Raw genomic sequence first — 19,838 nt, 5'->3', positions numbered from 1 at the left:
CTTAATTTTTTTACAGTTACAGTACAGCACGTACAGGACATTTCCCAAGTGTTCAAAGACAAATGACATTTAACTTAATTTTACCAAACTTATAAACTGTTAGAGGTTAAGACTGGTGTGCTATGAAGCCTTTAATCACTTTGATTGCAAATAATGAATAAACTGAGGATGGATATTTCTACACTGCATTTGACTCTTAAATTTATATTTTAATGTACTGTATATCAGTGTTAAACATATTTATTATAATTATGCATGCAAACTCATAATGTATATGAATTTGTGTGGATGTGATTTTTTTGCTTTTAGAAGTAAATACTGTGCAATGTTTAACTATCCTTGTACACAGGCATTGGCTGGAGCATGGCACTTGCTAAAACAAAAACATTATGATAAAGGCATATAAATTAGAGTACAGCATTTAGTGGTACTGTACAGTACAAGGGTACAGTCACTTTACTGAGTAATGCAGTGGTGGTTTAGTCAGGTTTAGGAATAAAACTAGTTGAGTAGGGATTGATAAATAGGCCTTTGCTGAACAAACATCAAAATTGGCTAATTTTGCATGGGTAAGGAAAGTAAAGTATCAAGCCTCGACTTACTTTCACATAACTGACATGACTGCTTCATCAATGCCCCAAGAGGAAGTTCCTCTCAAAGTGTACTCTGAGCATTCACCCACCTTCTGTCAAGGTGGTCGGTCACACATTTATCCTCTACTGTACCTACACAATATTCACTGTTTACATTGTATTCATACTTAACCATTATTTTCACAGTATGGTGAGCTTTGTGTGAACACCCTCCCCACTCCCCATTGACCTACATTTCCCCTCCCTAGAACATATACAGGCTATACCATTAGATACACGTTTTTTTTTCACTTACCGGTAATGAATGGGATTTAAGAAACGCAACATCTTTGTGTGTGTATATATATATATATATATATATATATATATATATATATATATATATATATATATATATATATATATATATATATATATATATATATATATATATATATATATATATATATATATATATATATATATATATATATATATATATATATATATATATATATATATATACCCGGTATATACATACTACAGGATTTCATATATGGCCTGTAAGAGCACTGCTGTGTTATTAACATGGACAAATATGGAAAGAATGATGAGAAATAAGAAACAGATAAGGAAAGGATGAAAGGGGTAGGTTAAAGAAGAAATTTGTTGAAGGTATAACCCACTAGCTTTCCTGAATGAAAACTACAGAATGATAAAAAAACAACAGAAGTACAGTACAGTATTACTGCATATTACTCAACACTGTACAGTACAGTATTTCATGGGACTTCTCCTGATTTTGATGGTCATTTCTCATGCTACACAGTCACAGCTGACTGGGAGGAACTAGCATGAGCTATAAAAAAAATCCCGTTAAACCTAAACCAAACCATTTTATTCAACTGATATTTAAAATTCTTTGTAACTCTCAATTTGGTCGTTATAACCTGCTTATCATAGGTATAGTATCATGCATCTTAGTCCAAGAAAAGTAAATTAGATCAGGCAATGATAACATAAGAAGAACTTGCACCATTCGCAGTCAAGCACATCATATTAAATAACATTATATTATAAGATAATTCTAAACTAATTTTTATTTTAAGCATTCAATTAGAGTTTTATTTTGTTCCTTATTGCTATTGTTTATAAATTAGTTCAGCCATAAAATAAAAAGAAAATACAGTACTGGAAGACAAAATACTATGTGGTAACAGCACCAGGAAAATATTACAAGGTAGGGTGGGACAGGGGCCATAATATTACAGGGTAGGGTGGGACAGGGTCATAATATTACAGGGTAGGGTGAGACAGGGGCCATAATATTACAGGGTAGGGGACAGGGGCCATAATATTACAGGGAAGGGTGAGACAAGTGGTCATAATATTACAGGGTAGGGGTGACAGGGGTCATAATATTACAGGGTAGGGTGACAGGGTCATAATATTACAGGGTAGGGTGAGACAGGGGCCATAATATTACAGGGGTAGGTGAGACAGGGGCCATAATATTACAGGGTAGGGTGAGACAGGGCCATAATATTACAGGGTAGGATTGAGACAGGGCCATAATATTGGGGTTACAGGGTAGGGTGAGACAGGGGGGTAGGGTGAGACAGGGTCATAATATTACAGGGTAGGGTGGGACAAGTGGTCATTACAGGGTAGGGTGGGACAGGGTCATAATATTACAGGGTAGGGTGAGACAGGGGCCATAATATTACAGGGTGGTAGGGTGGGACAGGGGCCATAATATTACAGGGTAGGAGACAAGGGCCATAATATTACAGGGTAGAGTGAGACAGGGGCCATAATATTACAGGGTAGGGTGAGACAGGGGCCATAATATTACAGGGTAGGGTGAAGCCACAGGGGTCATAATATTACAGGGTAGGTGGGACAGGGTCATAATATTACAGGGTAGGGTGGGACAGGGGCCATAATATTACAGGGAAGGGTGGGACAGGGGTCATAATATTACAGGGAAGAATTGAGACAGGGGCCATAATATTACAGGGTAGGGTGGGACAGGGGCCATAATATTACAGGAAGAGCAGGGTAGGGTGGGACAGGGGTCATAATATTACATGAATATTAAGAGGTGGGACAAGGTCATAATATTACAAGGTAGGGTGGGACAGGGGCCATAATATTACAGGGTAGGGTGGGACAGGGTCATAATATTACAGGGTAGGGTGAGACAGGGGCCATAATATTACAGGGTAGGGTGGGACGATTCATCACAATATGCTTTAGGATCACACACACATATATATTAATAATCATGTCATTAACTCACTCAGAACAACCACTTGAAAGTTATTGATTCTGAAGAACATTGACTCATAGAAAACTACAGTCAACAGCTTAATTCTTACTGTCAAGCCACCTGGTACTGCCACTGGAAGTTAGGACAATGAATAAACTAACATCATGCTTATTTCTACCAGGGGAAAAAGGGTACAAGCTATGGTGTACCACGTTTGACTAAGTAACAAGCTACACAAGCTACATAAAGCAAAATGCACCTAAGGTTCTGTGGCTAAAACATGGATCTAAGGATAAAGAAAGCAACCTGACCAAGGACAATGGTGACAGAGTGAGACAATCTTAGAGTGATACAGCAAATTCTCCCACTGTCATTGCTATCTATATCAACATCATATTAATTGGTGAGGTTTATACAGTACAGTACTGTATTGGAAACCAGTTTATAATCATTAAAAATTATAAGAACAGTCATGCCAATTAATGTTATTATCAAATATCTCAATCTACAGCTTTGACAGAGGTATATTTGTGCCATATATTTGAGAACAGCTGACCAAGTTGTGACAGCTCTTCAGCCAGTGTCTAAGACCAAGCTATCTGCAGCTAAATGTTAATGGGTTAACAGCTAATTACTGAGGATGATAATTTTTGTTTTAATTTTAAAGCACTGCAGACAGTTTCAGGTTGCAAAAGTGAGGCAGGAGTGAATAATGAGATAATGGAGGAGATTGTAGTATCCTTCTCCCAGCACCTTGTGTTGGATCACACTCTATGGTAACCTGATCACCATTTATGTTGAACCTTGACTGGGTCTTCTGGTGACCCTGGTAGGAGACCTTCTACACTTGTTTCAATCTTCTGCAACTGTAACATTGATGTTGTGTGTCAGTACAGGACCTTCATTGAAGATACTGGATCATGGCCTTCCTCATCTCTTGATTATTATAGAAAAATATTTTTTCAGTGAAGGAGCTTTTTCCCCATTTTGCTGTCAAAAACACCATGCAGCCGAAGGATAACTGTACTCATTAAAGTTTTTCACTATCTGTGTTTAGGTTCCAAGATCTTGGCAAAGGCATGATGCAACAATAAATGTCACATATACTGTAGAATACTCTTAAAAAGTTATGGAAGACAAGCTTTGCCAGTCAATAGGACAATGCTTATATAATTTCACCACAAATTACATTTCACTGGTAGCCAAAGTATGTAAAGCTAAACTTATCTACTAAGGCATACTTACTGCCACAGAATCAGAAAAAAACACGCTTAATTCCTTGAAATTGAAATAAAAGCAGCAGAGAAAAGCATTAAAGTAGGTACAATAGCTTGCTTAATTAAGCAAGCTCATGAAAGGCATCTACATAACACAGAGCTACATCAGCCAGGCAGTTACAGTCTTAATAGCAGAGGACTGAGGCTTTCACTATACACCTCAGACAAGGGATGTTAGATTACAATATGTCTTAAAGTTTGTGATGCTACAGCTACCAGCTTTGGAACTTGTAAGCAATCTACCTTATCACTGTACAGAATTTATCAACTAACCTCCACAGACATCAATACTTGTTTACATTTTTACTCCAGTCAGGCCATTTTGGCAATTCTCGTAATAAATAATCTGGTTTCCCTGGAAGAGCATGGCCCAGTCTTATGCCACGCATATCATGATCCTGCAATGTTTGTGGGAAATAAAGTAGTCACCACAAGGGAATTTGGGCTGAAGAAAATGAATGTTAATATAAAAGAAACCAGGTATAATTGTTCCCCAAAACAGCTGCTTTGGGGACATGGAATCAAATAATGAACATGGATTTGCCTATTACTGTATGAGTACCCTGTATCTGATAAAAAAAAGACTCTTTTATAACAGTTTTTGTGATAAAGTCCAGAATGTGACGTCAAGTGATATATACCTGCATATGAAATAAATAAAAAATATGCGGATATATTTCAGATGTCTGATTTCTCAATCCTTCCTTGTCTTTGCATGGGAGTGACTTAACATTGTGGTACTAAAGGATTTGCTGCCATGTCGTAAGTCGAAATGGTCGAAAATGCTTAAAGAATACATAGAAAATCGAAAATGGGTGTCTCTTTTTCTTCTCAGCACCACAAAACTCCTTGCCAGCCATTTTAAAGTGAATTACAAAAAAATTTTTGTCTGTGTACTGACTTTGGGACTTGAAAATACGTAATTTTACCAAATTTTGGTACTTCTGAGGCAGGTCGTAAGTGTGGGCGGTCGTACGTCGTAAGTCGGGGAGGAGCTGTATGTATCTATCTATCCATCTATATATATACTGTATATATACAGTATATCAGAGCAATTTTATAAGATTGCATTGAAGTGTCTGAAATACATACCTATACTATACATACATATTTAGGATTTTTACATGTATATTCATCTATGATATTATTTATTTTCCTAATGAATTTTGAAATTGATATTTAATTCACCTGTAGATACAGTATAAGCTCCATATTTTCTCCCTTCAAGGGAGAGACAAATCCATCAAAATTATTTGTTCCTGTGCCCCAAGAAATCACTGTTCAGGACCCAATCCTTAGTTTCATTTTTGACGACTGAAATCAAAGAAGAAAATCAGCCTGAATATTTTCACTGTTGTTCACTAATAACTTACTATGTGTTCTGGTATGGGCCCCGAGCGTTCCAGCTCTTCCTTAGTGGGGCTCCGGTACTTGAAGGCCTCCGGCACTTCCTGGCCTGTCCCAGAGTCAAAGCTTACTCCACCAGTTGAACTCCCACCCGAACCCACTCGGGAACTGTTGGCTGTTGAACGTCGCTCAATGAAGATCCCTTCATCTGAGTACGTTCCACCAGATGACAAACTGCGGCTGTGATATGGAAGAGGTTAGGGAAGCACTGTATGGTTTTAGTGAGGGGGGGGGGGGCTATATAGAATGATACTGATCGAAATTTAAGAAAGGGAACTGGTTAACAAGAACACTGATAAAATTGAAAGACATTGTTTTTGAGGAAGGAATATAATGTGCTCTTTTATCCTAATACTGTACTATTCTGAAGTTATAAGAACAAATTTTGTGATCACTATTTAGTTACATCTCTTCACTTCTGGGGGAGATTAAAGTAAAAAAACAAGTTTAATCCTTTAGCTTCCATATTCGACTTTAGTCGTATTAATTTTTTAATTGCTTTGCTATGACTTTCAACCATTTTAAACTGGCTAAAAAAAATTGCATATACTGCACTCCCTCAAAGGAAACCACTTGCCTACAGATCAGCTGGGGTGTTACTCATCCCACTGTCTTTATGCCTTTTCTTCTTTTTATTTTCTTCAATATTTAACAAGTAAGATATGAGGACCATTAGTCTACATGTACACCATAAGTGTATACATGTATGTACTAATCTTTTATGCACATATTTATATAAAGCATTTTACCACCTTATACTGCTGCTAATACACACACTGTAATTACATCAGTATACGTAGCATTGTTATCAGTGTTTATTTACTTTTACTTTTATCCTCTTCACCAAATGATCGGCTCGTTAGCCACTTGGGCGATCGGTCATGTCTCTGTTACGCACTGTTGGCAAGAACTGGGCATGCACCGGCTCCTTTTTTCTGTTTCCAGTCAAATTATTGGTAATTTTGAAATATATTTTAAATATTGATAATATATAGTGCAGTGCAGTGTTGATTTAAAGAAAATAATATTGAATTACACCAAGTGAACTAAAATTTTATGGGTGAAATGGCAGCATGGGGTGACTTCTCTTCCACCCCAATGCCTTCTCTTCTCCCTTCTCCTAAACCCCCAGTCTAATTCCCATCATCATCATCAACCAGGAGCCCTCTACATGCACACCTCAAAGCAAGTGTACATTACTGCATTTATTTTTAGTTTGTATGTAATTTTCGGTGACCTGGAACCAATTACCCAAAAACCCATTGAAACAATGGTTTCGGTTAATGAATTTTTCAGTTAACGAGCAACCTTCTGGAACGAATTGTGCTCGTTAACCGAAGGACCACTGTAATGGCAGGAACATATCTTTTTATCTCCTTTATTCACAGGTAAATAAAATTACCTTTAATATTTTAGCAGTTGTTAGCCGAGATAATTATTATCATACGGTAATGCAGTATAAGATATAAGCATTTACTCTCACTAATTGATATGTATTGACCACAGCTGTTAAGCTCAGGTGTTGTTGGGTCCACTTACTTGCTGGTGTTTGCAGCACCACGATATTTGGCCATGGTCCCATCTAGTGACTGTTCAAAGTGGATGGAGCTGTATGTTGGCTGCTTGGAATTGGTCATCTGTCAAGAGAACAAAATGAGAGTGAAAAAGAAGTTTTGGCATAGAAATGAGTTTTTATCACATTAACGTCCATATATTTACAAGTTGCCTTTCAACTATGATTTTATGTTAAAGAGTTGACTTTTCTATATTATTCTTCCTCTGTAAGACCAGAGTGAGGTATAGTATAGTCAACCATCCTATAAAAGTTTTCTCACACACTTTTGGCTTTACAACTGCCTGCCACTAAATTATACAAAAAGACAGACAAACAAAAGTGCTGAATGTAAACTATGTATGGCAGAAGTTGGGGATGTAAATAACTTTATATTTTGGTGCTGCACTAACAAAAAAAAAGGAGCGAGGAAGTGGACTTGCAGCAACCTTACATAGAAGAAAAGGAGCAGATTATTGGAAGCTTAACACAATCAAGTAGCCCATAAAAATAAATACAGTAAGCGAGGAGTTGCCACTGAAAAGGCCCAAAAGAGGGTCACCAGACTGGTGCCTGCACTTTGGCACCTCAGGTACCTAGAGATTAGAATGTCTGCAATTGCCCAGTATAAACTGGGCAACTGTAGACAATGGGTAACTTACAGTGTGTAACAGAGATGTGACTGACTGCCCAAGCAGCTAACAAGCCATCAGTGGCAAAGAGGATAAAGTAAAGTAAAGTAACATCTCTTGAACTGTGTCATTAGGCATAAATGTTTATCTGGTAACTCTTGGTCGCCCGAGAAATGACTGGCTTCCATATCAGCCCAAAACAAAGTGCAGGCGACTAAGTTCCAACAACAGCAACAAATCAGATTAGTAGGAAACATTTACCAGCGTGTCTAAAAATGTACTACACACACAGTCTACTTGATTCTCAATGACAAGCAGCATTCCCAAGGTTGTAGCTCTCTACTGCCTAATACTCTGATTACATATTATGCTCACTTTCCTGTTGAAAGCTTATAGGCCTATTACTCCTATCTTTGTTCTAAATAGACAAAAAATATTGATACTCTGTCTATGTTTTTAGACCTCAAACCCAGGACTGGTAGGAGTATTGTCATGCCGTGTAGGAGGTAGCCAGCTGGAATTTATGTGGACCATTTTTCCCAATATATTTGCAGTAAGGTTATGAAAATAAATATCATGTTTTGTAGCTTGAGTGATATTTGAACATAACATAGTAGACTTGACTAAAATTTGTAAGGACAATTTCTCTGAAATTCTGCAATGTAGATTGTTGATTTTGAGTATGCAGTACAGTACATAGAGATCTTCTGATGGGGGTGTGCCTTATGGGTCTATGCACATTTGACCTTTAACCTTGACACTGAAAGTCTTGTCTCAGCAATTTTTCCACCACTGTATGCGGGAAGGTATTCATTTCGAGCTTATATATTGTTGGTCTGTCACTTTGGCACATTTACCTTGATTTTGAAAATATTTTTCAGATTTTTTCAGAAAACTATGTAAAATTGATGTTCATTTTGGGAATACATATATAATAAATTATCTTATGGTGTAGTCAGGGATTATCATGTTTACAAACATTTGACTTTTGACCTCAACAGAGTGAACTTAAATCTGGAAATTTTGTTTGGATGATTTCTTGAAAACTGAAATTTATGATATGAGACCATTCATTTTAAGCAAACTACTACAGTACAGTATATACATAATGATTCAAAGAGGGCTGGGTGTGCGATGTTATGTTTTTATGCATATTTGACCATCTTGAAGTACTGCATGTTATTCTCCATCTGGTGACCCAGAACCAAACAACCATTCCCTATTTGCTTTGCCTAGGGAATGGTTCACATATGTTAAGTTATCTGTTGTGGATAAACTTACCTGAAGGGGTTGGACCTTGTCCATCCTTTTCTTGTTCTTGAGGCAGATAGCCACACATATGAAGACAAGGACAATCAGCACTATACCGCCCACAACTGCGCCAATGATGATGGGCAGCTTTGTTGGATCATTTTTTTCTGTACATGTGAGGGCATGATTTATAATATGTTAATTTACATGAAAGAATTATGCAAAAATATTGTATAGTGAAGGAGGGAGGCGTGGGGTGTGATCTGTGAAAATATATAATCAAATGTTATGAAACTTTAATTATCTTATTCAAATTATAGTACTGAACTGTTTGGACTGAATTGTAATAAAATACATTTAAGTTCTGTCTACTATAAATAATCCTATTTTCCCTTATTTTCTAATACATATTATAGACCTTAAATAAATGAACGTCAGGTTATGCAATTCTTACCTTTGTTGTATATTTCATTTTAATACAGTAGTACAGTATTTGTGTACATACAAAAGGCAGAGCGCTTGTGTTAGTAATTTATTTGCACTAAAAAATCCTGAGCTTTAATAATTTTACCAACAACTGTCACATCAATACATACTTTAACTTTTGAAGATACTGTATTATTATCCCCTACCATATTTGTTCATCAGTTTACTTACAAACTAGTAATTTACACTAAAGAGGGCATCTGGCAGTGTCATTCTAATACCAAATTTACACTCCAATATGCACAACTTAATACAGTATTCACTTGAAAATGTGCAAACATTCATTTCAGCTCTGATAATTATTAAGACAAAAGGTTAATAACATTTATTTAATTTGTATCTGCCATCATCAAAGCATTATAACATATTTGGGTTATCATTAATCATACAAAGCAACTAGAATTATGTTATCATGACCAAGAAGTACTGTACCTTCAACCACCAGGCCGTTGATATTCTGTGGGGGAATGGTAAGCTCTTCATTGGTTGGTCCGACGATTTTTAACTTTCCCGAGTTGATCAAAGAATATAGGTTCTCGACCACAACGTCAGAGGTCAGGCTAGAGGACCGTGTTGGATCAGATACAATGTCAAAATCCACCAAGATGCTCCCTAGTGGGAAAATTCAGGGTCAGTATCACTTACACAGCAGACCCCAGTATAATGTATTTTAATATAAAGATTTTCATATAAAGCGGCACACTAAATTACTGTACTGTACAGTATTCCCATTTTGTTTTATTAACTTGGTCAATTTCACAAAATAAAGTAAAATAAAACAAAATCAGACCTAGTATCCAAAATCGAGATTCACTTCAAACAAAGCTTTTTGAGATTATTAAAAAAAAATGCACTAAAAATTTTAAACTATTAGAAATGATGTTAAACACTGAGCATTAGGTCCCAAGTATCATCCACAGCTTGTTCCTCACCTTAACACATTAATTTTCACATCTTAATTAATATTTCCTTTGTTTTTTATGTACATAACACTATTCCTTTTGTATACTTTTTCACTGTTTAAGTTTCTGTTCTCTTATTTCACATTCTATCATTATTAGAGGCAATTAGGAGTAAAAAATTTGGGGCTGCAGTCTGTAGTATTCTTGGGGATGATGTCAATTAATCAGTTAACCCTTTTTGCAATCTAATCATTAATGAATCAACACATTTTTCATAAATATTATAAATTCATTACAGTAGTTCCCAATCCATATACTTTACTGTATTTCAATTACCGGAATACAGATTTTTTTTTTTACATGAGAGAAGCAATACATTTGTTTCAATCCCCTTTCATAACCATTTTAGTTGTACTGACCACTGTACTGTACCAATGAAAGTCCAAATGCTTTGTTTGTTGTTTTATATACAGTCAACCCTCACTTTACGCGGTCCCACTTTGCGTGTTTCCACGTTTACGCGGTACCTTGCCGAACACGGAATGCTCACTTTCCGCGGTGTGTGTACCCTTTTACGCGGAGAGCGGCGCGAGCAGGGTGCGCACAAGGTCGCCCAGTCATCAAAACATTACAGAGTTCTTCACCCGCCACCCACCACAGCCGGCCCAAGTCAGTGATAGTGATAATGATAGTGAGGATATGGACTTATATGGACTTTGAGGGGTTTGACAAAGAGGCCCTGCAAGCCTCTGTGGTGGATAGTGATACAATTGATACAAGTGATACAGGTGAGGGCCAATAATCTGCCCTCTGCCTCGGAACCAACCCCCCATCCCCGTGTGCCCAGCCATCTTTTCTACTAATGTAAGTGTTAAAAACCTAATATTATTGATATTTCTCTTAATTATTAATTGTGTGTGCATACCATCATAAAATTAAGAAGTTATTTTTACTACAACGTAGGTATTGTGTCTGAAAAAGTGGAGTTTGGGGGTCGGCCCGGTCTCTATTTCAATTAATCCCATATGTTATGTTGTTCACTTTACGCGAGCCGCCGTGGGTTCAATTGACCACGTAAAGTGAGGGTTCACTGTATCGCAGGCTATTGGCACTGGGTCTGTTAAATGATTTAAATCATATTTTAGCAGCAGGAAACAAGTTGTTGTTGTAAATAACACCAAGTCAACATCCATACCAATAGGGAATATCATTGGACCTTTGCTCTTCCTGTGTCATGTAAACGACATGCCCATTAGTGATATTGTAAACTTTTGCTGTATGTCGATGACAGTGCTCTTTTAGTGTTGGGTAAAGATCCAAATGATATAGCTTACGAATTATCATCAGAACTGGAGTCCTGCAAACACAGGCTCAAAGACAACAAATTGTCCCTACATCTTGGAAAGACTGAAGCAATATTATTTGGATCAAAATGAAAACTCCAAAGGGTAAACAAATTTATTGTACTACATGTGAATGAACCCATCGCCACTGTAATCTCACTGAAATATCTTGGGCTAATTCTTGACTCTTGTTTGTCTAGTGAATTAATTGTAGTTAATATAATTAAAAAAAGTAAAGCCAAAATAAAGTTTAACTTAAGAAATGCTAAATGTCTCCCAGCTGATGCGTGGTGCTCATACAATGTTGCTTGGACTATTCCGGTTCATCATGGTACCGGTACTCTGCCTTAACCCAGAAGCTAAAATCCAAGCTACTGTACAAATTATTCAATACAAAGCAGTGGAGTTCATTCTTGACTGAATGCAAAGTTCTTCAGTCACTGAACATGTTAAGTGTGAGGCTGAATCATGCTTACATGATTTTCAATGGACTGTGCTCAGAATATCTAACAATGAACTTTGCAAGGATGAGGGATATGAACCAGCAGAGCACTAGAGGGAGTAAACATAATTTTATGGTACCTGGTGTCTGCCGTCAAGCAATAAACACTTTCTTCTCTACTGCTATAACAGACTGGAATAAGTTACCAGACAACATCAAAATCAGTTGTGGAACTTGTGGTATTAAACAATTCAAAGATAAAACAAAGAAATACTTAATAGATGAAGCTACAGCAAGAGATGAGAGTGAGTTTCTATATTAACCACAGAATGTACTGTAGTACTGTGGTAGAGATCTGCCAGCCTCAAATAGTTCCAGCACAATGTAATGCTTCTTGAAGTCTATCAATAACCTTTCACTTTTACTCCTGTAGACATACTATTACCGATTAGAGACCAAGTGTAAACCTAAACAGAGGACCCACCTGGAAATAAGCACCTGAGCAGCTTTGTTTGCTATCTTTGGTCAAGTTACCTTACTGTTTACCATTGATCTTTACCTTCACTGTCCAGGGTCGGATCCAGGAATATCAAAAGGAGGGGGTCTGAGAAGTTGTGGGGGGGGGGGGGAAATATGGTGAGCACAGTGAGTCCACCCAGCTGGGGGGTTTTGAGGCTGTAAGCCACCTCCCCCCCCTCACCCCGATTTTTTTTTTAATCTGACCAACATCATGGGCATTTTGAGGCCATTTTGAAGCCATGTGCACTTGATATTAGGAGATACTCGAGGACAATAATAACTATATTTTACTATACAAAAATGCCTGCGTACAATACTGCATTAAAGAAAAAGTATTGGAATTTTCTGATGAAAAGGGGGGTCCGGACCCCCAGGATCCCCCTGATCTGCCCCCTGCTGTCTCAGCACACTGGAAGCTGTATACTCCCACAGCATACATACACTATCAACAAATAGTCTATATTCATGGTGAAATGTATAACTGCATAGTTTATAAGCATGCTTATCCCAATTGTAAACCTGAATAAATATTACCATTATCACCATTAATGATCTCAGGAAACCCACTGAATAAGGAAACATGACTTACCTTCAGAGACTTTCATGTTGACAAGTCTGTATGCCGGTATTTCAAGTAATTCTGATATTTGTGGTTTAACATAGAGTATAAATTTCTCGGGGTCATCTCCAACCACTGTTTTGTAGTCTTCTTTGATACTGGTAAGCAATGAAACAGAAGAAATTTTTAAGTGTACCATTAATAATGTAAGAATTAATATCCATTTAATATTAGTATAAACTCTTTGAGCTAAAATAGAAATATTAAAAACTCCTGCCTTAGAGATCTGTAGAACTTTGTCTGAGCATAATTTCAGAAAACTTAAGATACAGGTATTGACAAAATAGTTCTGCTGTAGAAAACTGAAAAATATGGGGTAAATTCATCAAACATACTACAGTATATATATATATATATATATATATATATATATATATATATATATATATATATATATATATATATATATATATATATATATATATATATATATATATATATATATATATATATATATATATATATATATTGAGAGAGAGAGAAAGGCCCTATCTCCATCTTTGATAACTTATACTGTACCTGTACTCTATGCTAGTAGCCAAGTTTGTAGGACAAGGAGAGTGAGTAAGTAAATGTGTTTAGTAAGAACCGATGGACATTCATACCAGTAGTACTGTATTAGACATCTAATCAGATCCTAAATAAGAGATATTGCTCCAGCAGAAGAAAAGTTGTATTTGTAAGGAAATAAAGTATAATGTACCACATTGAACATTTGCTGTAACTTACATAATCCTGGCATGTTTCATTCCTTCCTGTAAGAACCAGGGCATCTCAGTGGTTTCTGCGAAAGTTTCTTCACTGGGGTCAAGGGTGCTGGTCTCCGAAGATGACGAGGAGCTTGGGATTTTAATCAAGAACCCTCTGTGAGGAACAGGAGGAGGAGTCATGAACACTAGTATCTCAATACATAAAATAAAACACAAAGTTTTGAGGATGAGTAGGTAGTATTTCCTATGAAGAAATTAATTAATGTTCTTTTTGGATTTATTGGAAAAGCAAATTGATTTACTGATCAAGTATGTGTGTATGAGTTGATGTAGCACTTTTATATTAATTTACATGTAGACAGAAACACAGTATAGTTTTTAATACAGTTATCAGTATAGTATTGGCCACTTCCTCTAAAGTTCCTATTTAGTGAATTCTTCAAAGCTTAAAAAATACAGTAAAACAATTGGGATACATTATCTGCCATCACCATTATACAAGTATCATTAACTATTCATGACTATTATACTTTTGCTTCTGCTGAGTTTTAGAAGTTCATAACCTCAAAGTTAATTTATTTTCATGTCAATAAGTATTGGAGCTTAACTATTCTCAAAGTCTTTACCAACAAAACACTTTTTCCTATATTTTTAATCTTACTGTTTCTACTTTCTCACAGACAATTGAATCAGTAATTTTACTTGATCTCTCTGCACTTGTTTTGTATAATCATTACTCAAAGTAGAAATCATATGATGTAAGCAGTTAAAATTTGGACACTTACGCTACATAAACTGGACTGTTGCACAAGCAACGAAGTCTATTCACACCACCTCTAATAAAAAGTTTTCCAGTGTTGCAGTAAGTTTTATTCCACTCGTTGTTGTCCCAGCCATAGCACTGTAGGATAGGAATGATAATCCTTTACACATGCAGGTAAAAAATTTATATTAAACAGAGAGTGTCATCACCTCTGTAAAGCCATACTGCACATAACATTAAATACTTACCTTTTATTTTTATCCTATTCACCACTGATCGGTTTGTTAGCCGTTTGGGCAGTCGGTCACTTCTCTGTTACTTAATGATGGTAAGTACTGAACATGAACTGGCTCTAAAATGTATTTGTACCTGCACCAGTGTTGGTCAAGTCTGTCTTGAATGAGCTCACACTTGGTGCCATCACAATACACTCTGGCAGATTATTCCAAGAGTTCACACCTCTCACTCCAAAAAAGTTTGCCATAACAATTTTCTGAACTTGTGGCTTCTTCAACCTTAAGCTGTTACTCCTAGTGGGGCAGGCATCCACCAGCTCCAGGTATGAACACTCAATTGAGTAATGACTTCAGATGTAATTAAGTCACCCCTTACCCACCTATAGTATCAGCTCAGCAACTGCAGGCATTTTAATCTGTCTGGGTAACTAAGGTGCCATAGTGCAGGCACCAGTCTGGTGGCCCTCCTTTGGACATTTTCAATCAACTGACAGTCACTAGCATATCTTGGCAACCAGGCGGCATGGCAATACCCCGAATGGGGAAGACCTACTAGTTTAGTTGCTCAATTCACCTTCTTCTCACAATGGTCCGAGAACTTGAGTTCGTTTTCAACATACACACCCAGGTCCTTTTCACATTTGGTCTCTATTAATGCCGCTATCCCCATCCTGCTGGGGCATGTCATATGCCTCCTTACTGTTAGTATGATCTAGGTACATCCTCTTTCACTTCATTCATTGAATCTCAACAGCCATTCCTTCGACCACTCCTGAAGCTGATAGAGATCTTTCTGTAGCTTTTCACAGTCCGTTTTGTTCTTAATTTCCCTGAATAACTTGGTATTGTTGCAAATTTGTATGGAGGAGTGTATAGCTTCTGGCAAACAAACAACAACAGGGACAGTACACTGCCCTGTTGTATCCCACTGTCACGGGTACACATCACGATTTCAAGCCATTAATCACAACACATTGCTTGTGGTCATGAAGAAAGTCTTCGACCCATGCTAGGACGCTCCCCTGAATTCCACACCCTTCAGGGCCTTTTATGGGGTACGCTGTCAAAAGCCTTAGCAAAGTTCAGATATATATTATTGATATTGCCATGTTCCAGGATCTGAGTCCAAACATCAGGGCCTTGAGTGTCCTAGTATTAAACCATGTTGGCAGTCCTTTACAAGGACGTTTCATAGTACAGTAAATGTTCCATCATGGCATTTCTTATAATGCTCTTTAGTACTTTACACATTATGCTGGTCAAGTTCACTGGCCTATAATTAATTATTTGTGGAGTGGTGATTTCCCTGCTTGAATATAAGACTCAAAATATTGATTTTACAATAAGAGTCTTCTATAAATTTTCTGTATCACATATATCTACATCATATCATAAATATCTATATCATACATACCAATACACAAGTATCAAATGATCTTGTTATCAAGTTATTAAAAATTAGTTTTTGATGGTGAAAGCTGTGAAATAATTTATGGAATGACTATGACAAAATAGTACCATAGTTGGTGTTTAAAGGGGGGTGGGGGGGGGGGGTCGTGGCCAGTTACCAACAATTTGAGTCACTTCATGGAAATCTACATAAGTTTATGTGAGTGCATTACAAATCATCTAACCTTGAAGCGGTAACCCTCTGGCTTTGTGTCATTTTCCACGTGGAGCTCGTAGATGATCCTGTCACTGCCCATGTTGATGGTGATCTCCACGCCTGTCACAGGACTGATGAGGAGAGTCTCTGCCACTGGAGTTCTATGAGAAAAAACTTGTTAAACTCTTCTGATCTGTTGATTCCATATAAGGTTATATCTTACTAATTTGTAATACTATGTTATCAGCTGCATAAAATTCATCAAATTTCAAGTTGTTCAGATAAAAGTATTTGCCTATATAGAGAGATTGGTAGTATTCTTGGGCAATTTCATATTAATATTCCATAATTTTTGTATTTTTAAAGTCCGGAAGTCTTTCATAAATACTACAGCTTACATCCGTAACCACACTTTGGTGTTAAATACTTCGTCAGTATGAAAAAATACTCTTAGGGACCTCTCCCACCATGTTCTAATATAATACAGAACCTATGCCTGCTCAGCACTTGCCAAGAGTGAGTAATTTAATGGAGAGATTACGTCCCACCTAAGTGACTGGCAGGACCATCAGCAGCGAAGAAGATACGAATACAAATGCAGACACAAACATGTGCCAGTGTTGGTAAAGTCTAGCCTCCCTAGCAACAGTGCTCTGCGCCAGATGTGTAGTTTAGACTCGGAAACATTCACCAATGCCCACAAAAATTCCATATATTGTACAGTTTGTGCGATTTTTTCCAGGGATAAGGATTCATTTCAATACTGTACTTGGAAATCTCTCAAAGATAGAAGTGTTCTGCACCAACTGTTCCAGCTATCAGAATATTACCTACATACTGTAGTGATATCTCCATTAGCCGGAACAATTGGTGCAGAGAACTTCTGGGAATGAGACATTTCTGGGTAACGTGACGACTCTCTCAAAGTCAAAAAAATCCCTCATCCCCGGAATTTTCCAAGTAACGGAAAAATGATCTTGGAAGCTCCAGAAATATCCCCCGGAAAACTTTTCTCAGAATTTATGGAAAATACACCCAATTTTCACCTCTCAAGCCCGGAAAAAAATACTCCCCCATCCCCAGAATATTCTGGGTACAGGGAAAATTTTCTCTGAATTTTCCAGAAAATGTTCCCCTCAGAAAATCGTTCCCAAAACCGAAATCCGGAAAATTACGGCTTTGGGAACGATTTTCCGAGAAGATTTCAAATCCGGTTATCGGACAGTACCTGTTAAGAGGGATTCTGGCTAATGGAGATATTACTTTATAACCTAAATACTGTAAGTGAATAACAACCATGCTAACCTTAGTTCTCCTGGAGATTTGGCACCAGTGAGAGGTGCCAGGACATCATTCTTGAGCAGTGTGGTAGCCATACAGGCACCATAGCAGGGTACAACTTCTCCTTCATCACCTTTCTTGCCACAAGACCATGTCTTATACTGGATTAAGATATCACCCCAAATGACCTAAAGAGGAAAAGGGTAATTAGGACCAATAACAAGAAAACCAAAACTTTCTCAGCAGCCATTAAGGAAGACCAAACAAGGACTTCACAGACACTAACTTTATCACTTACAGGTATGCTATAACGAACGTAATTGGTTCCAGAACCTCGTTCGTTATAGCATTCGTTCGTTATAGGATTAATCCGTTCCAGGCCCCCAAATACAACCACTTAACACTGAAAAAATTCTGTGGAAAATGTAAAAAATACGGTACTTTATCTTACCTTAGTGTTATTCAGCATGCAGGTACCCCTAAACACTGGCACATCACTATCACTTCCACTGGGAGTCTTGGCTTTAAGGTCCTCAAACAATTGTCTGGCCTTCTCACAAATTATAGCTTCACTAATGTTACCACCTGCCATTTCTTTCTCCTTTATCCACACTAAGAGTAAATTTTCCATCTCTTCAATCACATTACACTTTGCTTTGCTAAGTCTAAAGATTCCCTTAGCCACTTGCACAGTTTTTAACTCCTCTTTATTCTTCAAAATCGTACATATAGTCGATTTAGCCATCCCATATTCATCACTAAGTTTCGCAATGCTTCTTCCATTCTCACGTTTCTTTACAATTTCTTTCTTAGTTTCAAGGGTTATTAGCTTTCTCACTCGCTTTGGACGACTCATTGTTACAATTGTATACTTGTATAACAAAATAGTTATACAAATAACGCGAATTTCCACATCAAAAGACGAAATTTCAACAATAACAGTGGTGCACTGGCTACACAATGAGACAAAGATGGCGCCTGACGCTCTTGTTGTGGGTCGCGGTACAACAATATTCATGCGCCAGGCGAAATAGTCCCGTATTCATCCGCGTTCGTTGTAGGAGTTGCGTTCGTTATAGCATTCTCAATTTTATAGGTAAAACCGTTCGTTATAGGAATATTCGTAGTAGGATCCGTTCGTTATAGCATACCCCAGTGTATTATATAAACTTATGATATTAACTACACAGTACAGTACTGACATATTTGAAATACTCACTATGTCAAGTGTGACAACTCTGTCCCCTCCTCATTCTACCACCATAACCATCACTTATTCAACTGGACACCAGGAGAAAAGACTGCCTCATGAAGCTACTCGACCCCAGTGAGCACCGTTTCAGAACCAGCATCCTATCCGACTATAAGACCAATTTCCCCATCTGACTATGAGACCGAGGTATCGAGGCAAGTGTATCTACCTGGAAGGCTGAGTCTCTTCTCCGCGGCCTTTGGTGTGCCTCTTCTCCCGGGGTGTGGATGACAAATTGTATTAAGGACTACTGCTGATGGTGTTGAGATGGTTTGATGGTACTGGTATACAGCGTTAATCCCTAGTTCCTTGTGGTTGGCCATCGCAACCTAGACTTGCTACCAGAGCTGCCATTTTCTATCATTTTTTGTGTGTTGTTGTACTGTAGATAATGTGTGTACCGGGTATTTAATGTACAGTGCAAGAATAATTGGGTAATATTCTGGTGTGTTTTGACAAATGCTTAGCTGTTACTCTTGTTTTGATAAATGCATATTTTGTTTTACTTGTGTATTTAATGTACCCAATTAACTAAATCAATACTTAATATAAATGTTAGTAAATTACTTAGTTTACATGATAATCTTCTTATCCCTTTCATAACTTAAATTTGTCTGTCACAAACAGTGATTCTTGTGTGCGTGCTCCTTACTTGCTGCATCCACATATTTCAACCCCTAGATTATTCACTCTGTATTTTTTACTTGTCAACCTTG

The 19,838-nt window shown here is 37.3% G+C and overlaps 1 protein-coding gene across 7 annotated transcripts in view; it reads right to left on the bottom strand.

Moving 5' to 3' along the window:
- The window catches only part of LOC121876169, a 112,149-nt gene that overhangs the window by 2,009 nt on the left and 90,302 nt on the right, over window positions 1-19,838 (bottom strand). For 4 of the 7 annotated variants that reach the window (XM_042381117.1, XM_042381120.1, XM_042381119.1 and 1 more), the window contains 10 exons: window positions 17,895-18,058; window positions 16,618-16,750; window positions 14,770-14,885; window positions 14,004-14,138; window positions 13,245-13,372; window positions 9,882-10,061; window positions 8,994-9,130; window positions 7,068-7,165; window positions 5,495-5,708; window positions 4,395-4,519 (listed from right to left, as the gene is read on the bottom strand). In XM_042381117.1, the coding sequence (XP_042237051.1) occupies window positions 4,406-4,519; window positions 5,495-5,708; window positions 7,068-7,165; window positions 8,994-9,130; window positions 9,882-10,061; window positions 13,245-13,372; window positions 14,004-14,138; window positions 14,770-14,885; window positions 16,618-16,750; window positions 17,895-18,058 (1,419 nt within the window). In that variant the 3' untranslated portion in view covers window positions 4,395-4,405. Of the gene's footprint in view, window positions 1-3,597; window positions 3,711-4,394; window positions 4,520-5,494; window positions 5,709-7,067; window positions 7,166-8,993; window positions 9,131-9,881; window positions 10,062-13,244; window positions 13,373-14,003; window positions 14,139-14,769; window positions 14,886-16,617; window positions 16,751-17,894; window positions 18,059-19,838 lie in introns of those variants that run through there. The other 3 variants (XM_042381118.1, XM_042381121.1, XM_042381122.1) reach the window with 3 other exon arrangements.

Source organism: Homarus americanus, unplaced genomic scaffold (genome assembly GCF_018991925.1).
Source record: "Homarus americanus isolate GMGI-L3 unplaced genomic scaffold, GMGI_Hamer_2.0 scaffold34921, whole genome shotgun sequence".
Lineage (NCBI taxonomy): Eukaryota > Metazoa > Arthropoda > Malacostraca > Decapoda > Nephropidae > Homarus > Homarus americanus.
Note: the sequence above shows the minus strand (reverse complement) of the source record. Positions and strands in the feature narration are given on the sequence as shown.